This window comes from Salvelinus sp. IW2-2015, linkage group LG28, assembly GCF_002910315.2.
Source record: "Salvelinus sp. IW2-2015 linkage group LG28, ASM291031v2, whole genome shotgun sequence".
NCBI lineage: Eukaryota > Metazoa > Chordata > Actinopteri > Salmoniformes > Salmonidae > Salvelinus > Salvelinus sp. IW2-2015.
The window spans coordinates 4,604,077-4,614,898 of record NC_036868.1 but is presented as its reverse complement, the minus strand read 5'-3'; the positions used below and the strand labels follow the sequence as shown (position 1 = coordinate 4,614,898).

At 42.2% G+C, this 10,822-nt stretch overlaps 1 protein-coding gene across 1 annotated transcript; it reads right to left on the bottom strand.

Moving 5' to 3' along the window:
* Window positions 1-8: 8 nt before the first annotated feature.
* On the bottom strand, window positions 9-10,177 carry LOC111954013 (nuclear factor of kappa light polypeptide gene enhancer in B-cells inhibitor, epsilon). The gene is made up of 6 exons (XM_023973502.2): window positions 9,400-10,177; window positions 6,605-6,707; window positions 4,850-5,060; window positions 2,365-2,453; window positions 1,341-1,589; window positions 9-1,014 (listed from the first exon to the last, which is right to left on the bottom strand). The coding sequence occupies exons 1-6, from the start codon at window positions 9,741-9,743 to the stop codon at window positions 946-948; spliced, it is 1,065 nt and encodes a 354-aa protein (XP_023829270.1). The 5' UTR covers window positions 9,744-10,177; the 3' UTR covers window positions 9-945.
* Window positions 10,178-10,822: the final 645 nt, after the last annotated feature.

Genomic DNA, 10,822 nt, shown 5'->3' with positions numbered 1-10,822 from the left:
TTAGTTCATTTAGTTTCCAAGTGAGATTTAACTGCTCCTAGTATTTGAAAACGGGTAAAGAACTAATTCAGTAGATATACATTTTCCCCTTTGTACCTTTTGCTAGTGGAGAAAAAGCTACTTTTCAATGTGAATTTCTCATGCAGAGGGACGAATTCTAACTTTGACTTTTCATGCACAACTCAATCTTACATTGACTTCAATGCATGATTAACACAAAAGGCATGCAGATTGCAGGTTAGTATTCAGCCCATATAGTATATAGTCATGTGTACAAAACATAGGAACACCTTCCTAACATTGAGTTGCACCCCCCGCCCCTCCCCTTTGAACTCAGAACTGCCTTAATTCATCGGGGCATGGTCTCTACACGGTGTCCAAAGCATTCCACAGGGATGCTGGCCCATGTTAACTCCAATGCTTCCCACAGTTGTGTCAAGTTGGCTGGATTTCCATTGGGTGGTGGGCCATTTTTGATACACACAGGAAACTGTTGAGCGTGAAAAACCCAGCAGAGTATGCAGTTTTTGACATCCTCAAACCGGTGCGCTGGCCTCTACTACCATACCCCATTCAAAGCACTTAAATATGTTGTCTTGCCCATTCACCTTCTGAATGGCACACATACACAATCCATGTCTCAATGGTGGCAAGACTTAAAAATCATTATTTAACCTGTCTCCTCCCCTTCATCTATCTACACTTATTGAAGTAGATTTAACAATAAGGGATCATAGCTTCCACCTGGATTCACCTGGTCAGTCTATATCAGCAGGTGTTCCTAATGTTTTGTTCACTCAGTGTACATGCAATATAAATGAAAGTAAACCATCACACAATAACAAACATGATTGAAGTAAAGCTACAATTTTCCGATGAGGCTCAAGATGTTCAAGATTCAAAATGTCTCCAGCTGTAGAGTATATTCAGGTGGTGAGAGTACACTCAGAATGGCCCTCCAACCACTGACCTGCCCTGGATTTGAATGTCATCAAAAGGGAAAAGAGCAAGGATCTGAAAGGAAGCCATATGGTGGGGGTTTATATTTCACATATTTTATACCTCTGATCCAGACAACAGTCCAGTCAGTCTCTTTCATAATAATAAATAAACTGGGAATGTTACAATTTCCCCCCAAATATGTATTTATAGCATTCTCAGTGAATATCACCGGACTTCGAGTCAAACGCCAAATACACTTTGAGCTGATTTCCCAGACACAGATTAAGTTTATAGCTATAGTCCTGGACTAAAAAAAGCATGTTCAATGGAGAATATTTTTTAGTCCAGTACAAGGATTAATTTGTGTGTGGGAAACTGACCCTTCCTGTATAACTCACATCATCATTGCCATCGGCTAGATCCAGTGCCGTCTCATCCTCCATGTTCCTCAGCATCTTGTCGGCCCCAGACTGGCAGAGCAGGTTGGCGATGGCTGCGTCCTGCCGGCCCACCGCCAGGTGAAGTGGCGTGCAGCCGTTAAACATCGCAGCGTCCATGTCAGCTCCCTTGTTCAGCAGCAGAGTCACAGAGATCACGTCGTGGAGCTCCACGGCCAGATGGAGAGCTGTCTTACCACTTGTACCTTCCTGGGGGACAGAGAGAAGACAGGCAAGGGTAAGGGAATCGGTAAATACAATTTCCCTTCAAAAAAGGATAGGGTGAGGGAAAGGCCACTAGGGGGAGCAAAGGACTAAACAATCTTAGTAAGGAACTGTCCTCCTCAATCCACTATCTATTCATTCTAAAACTGAAAATGTGCCAATGTCTTGAACACATAAAATTAGGAAAATTATATCTACTGTATAGCAAGCTTATTTCCCCCAGAAATATATCTGGGGTAGGTAAGGTCAGTCTGCTATGTTGTGTTGAGTTCTATATCCATCTATATGTGACTCAGACTTGCTGGCCTGGGCCTATRCTCTGACACGTCAAGCATCTCCAGAAAACCCCCTGGTTCCCAGCCAGCCTCATCATGACCCAACTCTAATTACATGAATCCATCAGAATCCACTGAGCTCAGGCCGTATCACTATCAGTACAGTAAAGTAGTAAAGGACATAACTTGAAGGAGAAAGTCTGAACCTCTAAATATATATATTTTTAAATACCATGTGTTCATTAATGTATCACATTTGCTCAAATCATAACATGATACATTCCTTTAAAGACAGTCCTCAAAGGTGTAGCTTGATCATCTAAATCGAGGTAAATGTATATCTGCCCTACTACAAATGAAGAGGATTTASGAAAGACACAATGTTATGAAGTACTAACTACAGTATTACAGCACAATGTAATGCAGTACTTGAGTAATACAAGGTTATTGTAAGAGAGTACACCCGGGGAAGTCATTGGACAAACCTGGATGTTGAGGTCTGCKCCTTTCTTCATCAGTAGCTTCATCAGACAATGCTGTCTGTTCACAGTGGCTAAGTGGAGACAGGTGAGACCTGAAAACAAAGACACACATTCCTTAAAAAAAATATCACCTTTCAAAAATCACCTTTCTGAATGAGGGATTAGATTATTTTGACTACATGTTATAGCTAGTATCAAACAAGCATCAGTAAGGTCATGCRACGTGACACACAATAACATACATAAGCTACTTAACAAACAAAATATACAATTGTTTACAACCATTAACATGATTTTCATCTCCAAAATCTACTTAGCCGGGAACATCGAATACCAGCTCGACATCAACAACAAATCATTTAGACCACAGTCTTGTCTCGCACAGAGCAATGTCGCAATAAAACACAAAGTGCGAGGCAAGAACAAGCTCGCACAGATGCCGACATACTGTAGACGCCAACACAACAGGAAGTGGCACTAAATAAAGAGATATCACATCATGGTATCGTTATAGCCTCYCACACAGCGTGCAAGGTGGCAACAGCTGATCATCCTGGGCCCTGTTCAGTAGGCACACAGCGTGCAAGGTGGTAACAGCTGATCATCCTGGGCCCTGTTCAGTAGGCACACAGCGTGCAAGGTGGCAACAGCTGATCATCCTGGGCTCTGTTCAGTAGGCACACGCGCTGGCAAGGTGGCAACAGCTGATCATCCTGGCTCTGTTCAGTAGGCACACAGTGTGCAAGGTGGTAACAGCTGATCATCCTGGGTCTGTTCAGTAGGCCACAGCGTGCAAGGTGGCAACAGCTGATCATCCTGCTCTGTTCAGGAGGCACACAGCGTGCAAGGTGGCAACAGCTGATCATCCTGGGCCCTGTTCAGTAGGCACACAGCTGCAAGGTGGCAACAGCTGATCATCCTGGGCTCTGTTCAGTAGGCACACAGCGTGCAAGGTGGCAACAGCTGATCATCCTGGGCCTGTTCAGTAGGCACACAGCGTGCAAGTGGTAACAGCTGATCACCTGGGCTCTGTTCATAGGCACACAGCGTGCAAGGTGGTAACAGCTGATCATCCTGGGCTCTGTTCAGTAGGCACACAGTGTGCAAGGTGGTAACAGCTGATCATCCTGGGCTCTATTCAGTAGGCATACAGCGTGCAAGGTGGCAACAGCTGATCATCCTGGGCCCTATTCAGTAGGCAAACATTGTGCAAGGTGGCAACAGCTTTGCAAAGAAGGGCACCTATTGGTAGATGGGTAAAAAATAAAAAAGCAGATATTGTATATTTCTTTGAGCATGGTGAAGTTATTAATGACACTTTGGATGGTGTATCAATACACCCAGTCACTACAAAGATACAGGCGTCCCTCCTAACTCAGTTGCCGGAGAGGAAGGAAACCGCTCAGGGATTTAACCATGAGGCCAATGGTGACTTTAAAACAGTTACAGAGTTTAATGGCTGTAGTTACTCCACAATGCTAACCTCATTGACAGAATTAAAAGAAGGAAGCCTGTACAGACTAAAAATATTTCAAAACATGCATCCTGTTTACAACAAAGACTAAAGTAATACTGCAAAAAATGTGGCAAAGCAATTCACTTTTTGACCTGAATACAAAGTGTTATGTTTGGGGCAAATCGAGTACCACTCTCTATATTTTCAAGCATAGTGGTGTCTGCATCATATTATGGGTATGCTTGTAATCGTTAAGGGCTGGGGAGTTTTCAGGATAAAAAAGAAATGGAATGGAGCTAAYCACAGAYAAAATCCCAGAGGAAAACCTGGTTCAGTCTGCTTTCCACCAGARACTGGGAGATTAATTGACCTTTCAGCAAGACAATAACCTAAAACACAAGGCCAAATCTARACTGGAGTTGCTTACCAAGAAGACAGTGAATGTTCCCAGATGGCCGAGTTACAGTTTTGACTTAAATCTGCTTGAAAATCTATGGCAAGACTTGAAAATGMTTTTRTAGCAATGATACGTTMTGAAAAGAATAATGGGACAATATTGTTTATTCCAGGTGCAAAGCTCTTAGACACTTACCCAGGAAGACTCACACCTGTAATGGCTTTCAAAGGTGATTATAACATATATTGACTCTGTATTGAATATTTAAGTAAATTAGATATTTCTGTATTTCATTTTCAATAAATGTGCATTTTTTTTGCAAAAATATATATTTAATAGGCTGTAACACAACAGAATGTGGAATAAGTCAAGGGGTATGAATACTTTCTGAAGGCACTGTACATTATGTAGAACACACATGTAGAATAAGGAAAGTAACAGCTCTATTCATGACATTTATAGCTGTAATATTTAATGTTTACCTACTGTAGTGGGCCCAGGGTTGTATTCATTAATGCACACATAGAAAAACAAAAATGAGTGTTTCTTATATGGCAAGTCCAGGTAGGCTCTCCCTGTTTCAGTCAGTTATTTCCCCATTCGGTGCCTAATGAATATGGGCCCTGCTCTCTCACCTCTCCAGTTCTGGGTCTCCAGCACGGAGCCCAGCTTGCTGGGGGAGACATCCCGGGTCATCTCGGTGGCGCATTTGGCCTGGCCCTGCTCGCAGGCCACATGGAGCGGCGTGTTGCCCTCCTGGTCCTGGAGCTCCAGGCTGGCCCCGCTCTCCACAAGGCCCCGCACCACCGAAGACAGGCTCAGGTAGGTGGCAAGGTGTAGCGGCGTCTAAGGACCACGCATCAAAATAGAATTACTTCTATGGGTACACTCAATATGGCTGCCAGTCCACCCATCACAGAACATTGACTAGGATGGGGATCCCCTTTCTAGTAATTCTATTTCTATGGAAACACGTAATAATCCAAACAAACATCCAACAATGGGTTAGTATTACAGGTTGGTGTGATATCTGACTTGGAGTCAGAATGGGGCCTCTTTTAAAGTGAATTTAGTACAATCAGGGTTGCTAAGAGCTGATCAAGGATCTGAACTTAAGTACAGTAGCTAGTATCTACATTGAGTGTACAAAARATTAGGAACARCTTCCTAATATTGTGTTGCACCSCCTTTTGCCCTCAGAACAGCCTCAATTCGTCGGGGCATGGAKTCWAAAGCGTTCCACAGGGATGCTGGCACAMGTTGACTGCAATGCTTCCCACAGTTGTATCAAGTTGGCTGGATGTCCTTTGGGTGGTGGACCATTCTTGATACACATGGGAAACTGTTAAGRGTGAAAAACCCAGCAGCGTTGCAGTTCTTGACACAGTCAAACTGGTGCGCCTGGCACCTACTGCCATTCCCCATTCAAAGGCACTTTGCTATTTACCCTCTGAATGGCCCTCATACACAATCCATGTCTCACTTGTCTTAATAATCATTKTTTGACCTGTCTCCTCCCTTTCATCTACACTGATTGAAGTGGATATAACAGATGACATCCATAAGGGATCACCTCGATTCACCTGGTCAGTCAATGTCATGGAAAGAGCAAGTGTTCCTAATGTTTTGTAGACTCAGTGTATGACTCAGCTTAAGTATAGAATAGTTGAACTCTTTAATGCCATAGGAGGCCATACCAAGTGAGGGGATGAGCAACAATACATTGGTAAGTAACTAAAATAAATAAAATGTAGGCCTAAGGCATCTCAATGTGGAACTGCTGATTGAACTGTGTAGGGGGGGAATATAATGACTAATATAACCAGTAGGTCTACCACTGCTTACGTGGCTTTTGGTAAACTCTAACAGAACAGAGAAATAACAAGGCTATGTGTGTGTGAGTCACGGTGTAAAACGCTGACTGTGTCATTTCTGCTCTCTCCGCTTTCCTCTCCATCAGGATTTCTCCAACGCCACGTCAGCTTGCCCCCCCCTGCATGTTCACTCAAACCTCCTCTTAAATCTGCCCTGTCTAGCTTAAATGTTTTTATCTATGAGACAGAGAAGATTCCAGATAAGATTCCTCCACTCTTATTCGTTTTTTAAAGGCGGGAAAGCAGTGGAGTTTCCCCATTTCATTTAAGCTCCCTTATGAAATAACTCTGGAACCACCCACCGAACCGTTACGGTGGGAGGATGCACAACTGGAGAAAGGGGAAGAGAATTTCTCTTGAATTACACGATGCAGAAATAACATTATCACCTCTGTCGTCATAAACATTGGCAATTGCAATCAAGAGGAAGTATCATGAAGGTTAAGTCAGTTTCAGTACACCAGTATGACCAGTGTTGAGGGTGTAAAGAGAGGAGTGTTGCTTTGTTTACTGTACCTGGTACAAGTTGTTCTGGATGTCCAAGACATCTTTGGGGAACAGCTGTATCAACTGGTTGGCAAAGTGTTCATCTTCATGGATGATGGCTAAATGCAGGACTCTAGAAGGGGAACAAAAACAAAATAACTTTTCTCATTACATTTACATTTACATTTAAGTCATTTAGCAGACGCTCTTATCCAGAGCGACTTACAAATTGGAAAGTTCATACATATTCATCATTACATTTCTATAATAAATCAGATTGATTTCTAAAGACCTTTTTTCATTAAACGTGTCATAAAGTGCTTTTACGGTGACCCGTCCTAGGCCCCACAGCAAGCAAAAGCAGTTTTGAGTTCCTGTCACTTAAACGTTGCATTCGACCGGAAAGTGAGCTGCCCGAGGAGAGTGGAATCGTTTCTCATTCAAAATGTCCAGTTACTTTCCTTTAAACGTTTAAAAGTAAGCAGCCTCAGGAGATGAGAACAACATATAATTTGATGGAAAGAATTACCTGTTTGAGCATTCTTAGAATGATATCCAGACCTACCTGGAAATGTAACACATTGCATTAATGTCAACTGGTTGCTTAGAAGGCCACACTCATTGGTTGCGAATGTTGTGCAATAATGGAACTTTTATGCAAAGAACAGTCATGTCAGGAGGATGTTTCATTCCGCAAAGCACTTTTCAAATGTGTATCTTCTTGGGTATCATTCACCACTAGAACCGTAGTTACTWGAAAAAGAACAAACAAAACTATCGGTTGATGAAGGGATGTTTGACATACACAAACCGCAGACCTATGAACTTTAACTYCACAGTTCAAATACAAATGCAATGAATTTTGTTCTTTACTGCACCCCATTCACGCTGTCATCACATTTGGTTCATACAGTCAAAGTGGAAAACAGCAACACCAAGAAACACTCACCCCAAATGCTAAAGGGGAAGTTCTAGCAGACAAAAGAGTCAAATGCAGGAAATGGGCACAACAGTGCTTAGTTTAACCTACATCAAGGCTTTCCAAAACACATTGTTCACACACTATTCCCTACAAAGTGCATTACTTTTGACCAGAGCTACATTTTCAACCTAACTAACTGATGTGAAAGTAGTGTAGAAGGCCGATAAGGCCAAAAGTCTGCATGTCTGTGTGGCTGTGGTAATTGTATGAGTTTCATTAATCCGCCTATTCTTGGGAGATAATTACTATGTGAACATGTGCCCTGCCTCGTCTATCATGGGGAATTTCCAGTGCTGTGTCTTTTACACTTCTGCTTTCCAAGTCGAGGCACCTCACAGGAGTTCATCTGCAGCTTTCACACAAAGGCCTGAGAGTATGTATCACTCCACACTTAAACTCTCCTCTTAGTCGACATCACATGCCATGATTATTGGGATTAGGATAAACATGACATAAGCAAAGAAAGAGCTGTGCAGGGCAAAACTACAGGTCATTCTCCAAGCCTTGACTTATTCATCCAGACAGCAACAACAATTGGTGGTTGTTTTGATTGTTTGCTGCAAATTGGTGCAGTAGGCCTAGTCTACGAAAACGCATCCATCTTCAAATTGTTATTGTGGTTAACACACTCAGACATCCAGTCATTCCATCAGACATGACGGCATCAATGAAAACGTCACCTGTTTGTTGACAGTGGTAATTTTAGCCTATGCTTTCATTGCCAGATGAAACCCCTAAGAGGACAGCCAAAGAGTACCACCCATCCAATTCTGTAAGATCTACCAGGTTGAATCTGGAAGGGTCTCTAGGTGCTTGGGGCAAAGAGTTGGTTTTTGGATTGGGCACAAATGTATGGGGTAGGACAGACACCATAATGTGCATTAGAATTGAGTTGACAGACATTTGCATGGCCCAATTGGTACTCAATATAGCCTATGCTATGTATTTTAGACAGGGGAAAGTCATATTATGTATACAGATACTAAGGACCCCCCTGCTGCGACTCTGTTCTTTATTCTTATTATCTATTCTGATGCCTAGTCACTTTAGGCAGCGTTTATGTACATATCTACCTCAAATACCTCATATTCCTGCACATTGATCTGGTAGTGGTACTGCCTGTATATAGCCCCATTATTGTGTATTCTATTTAAGCAATAAGGCCTGGGGGGGGTGTAGTATATGGCCAATATACCCGGCTAAGGGCTGTTCTTATCACGACACAACGCTAAGTGCCTGGATACAGCCCTTAGCCGTTGTATATTTGCCATATATCACAAACCCCAGAGGTGCCTTATTGCTATTAAAAACGGTTTACCAACAGAATTTGAGCAGTAAAAATAAGTGTTTTGTCATACCCGTAATATACGGTATGAAAGCTGTCAGCCAATCAGCATTCAGGGTTCAAACCACCCAGTTAATAATCCTCTTTTTAACTCTGCATCTTTAGGGAGGGGTCATAAACAAACATTTCAATGTAGTCTACACCTATTGTTTTCGGCGCATGTGACAAATATKATTTGATATTGTCAAATTAAACTAAAATTAGCCGACTGTTGGCCATACTTGTGTCTATACTGAAAAATGTGTCAATTTTTTTCACAATTTCCTTCTGGCTATTTGTGTCCAACAAGAATTTTAGGGCAGATCCCAATGTAATTAATTAAAATGCTAAGTTAACCACGCCTTGGCTTGCACACACACACGCATGCGTGTGTTTCTTGAAACGTTGTTCACCAAAATTTCGTCGCCATGACAAGAACACGTTTTACCTTTTCAAAAACACAGCCATAGGGTAAATTAAAATATTAGTTATTTAAAAAGAGGTAAATAAAAAACGTACGTGTCTCCATCTTCAGTGATGGTGGTGAGAAGGTTTTCTTCATGTTCACTACATTCTGTGTTCTCTGCGCTGTCATCTTTAGACTTTGAAATGTTGCAGCCCCCTATAATCTCACTCAAACTCTCAACATTTAGTGACGATGAGCCATAAGCAGAATCCAACCGCTCCTCTGTGCTGGTGTTAGTCAATTTATCCCTGGCTTCACTGGGTTCCGAAGTCGAATCCCGATCTGTTTTGATAAAGGGGTCATCTTTCATTAATGATTGGAAGGATTCAACACCAGAGTCCATTTGATTATCCTCCAACAAATCCAATTTCCGCTTCGCATCTTCGGCGCTTTGCATGGTGGCCCGCGATCCACAGTCACTCCAGGTAGTCTTGACCGGTTTAATCRCTGAGAGGCCTATATGTTGCTTGATGGTGCGAGCAGTTCTCGGAGGAAAACTCGATCACACCTGAGTAGGAATTCACTGTTCCTTTCTGAAACCAAAGGTAGCGGTTGCGTTTCATGCCATCGGARCGAGCGAGTTTACTTTCCCCCACACCACCAGTTTAGGCTACATGAAAATAAGTGGTCATCTTGCAACAACGCATAAATGGTATAAACGCTTCCCTACACGCAAAATGGGGCATTTACTTCAAAACATCATAAGAGTCTTAACATCAGCAACAGGCTTCAAAATAACTTTGGCACTGTCATAACCTGTGGTAAACCTGCATAGTTGAGAGCATGTGAGCGATGAAACGCGATAGGGGAAGCGCTCTGCGCTTACGTGAAAAGGCGGACTGTTTTCGTCTGGAGATGTGGATGGGGAATCCCCGAAGTGCGTATTATGCACTTACATTACAACCACCCCCAACGCTGTGGAGTGTCCCTGGTTTTACAGGATAGGTTTGAACTACACTCCCCGTACCATACTTTCATTTGTGTTTCTTTGTAAACTAGTGTGTCACAATGTTCAAGTGAGTAAAGGCCATATGATAGGCCTAAAACAGCATAGCCTAGACCTGTACTCTAAATGTTGCAATATGGGGACATATAACTTTTTGTAGATACAGTGCCTTCACAAAAGTATTCACACCCCTTGACTTTTTCAAAATGTTGTTGTGGTACAGCCTGAATTTAAAATGGATTAAATGTAGATTTTTTTAGTCACTGGCCTACACACAACACCCCATAATGTCAAAGTGGAATTACGCTTTTAGAAAAATTCAAAGTCAATAAGTATTCAACCCCTTTGTRATGACAAGCCTAAATGCGTTAAGGAGTAAAAATGTGCTTAACAAGTCACATAATAAGTTGCATGGACTCACTGTGTGCAATAATAGTGTTTAACATGATTTTTGAATGACTACCTCATCCCTGTACCCCACACATACAATTAACTGTAAGGTCCCTCAGTCGAGCAGTGAATTTCAAACA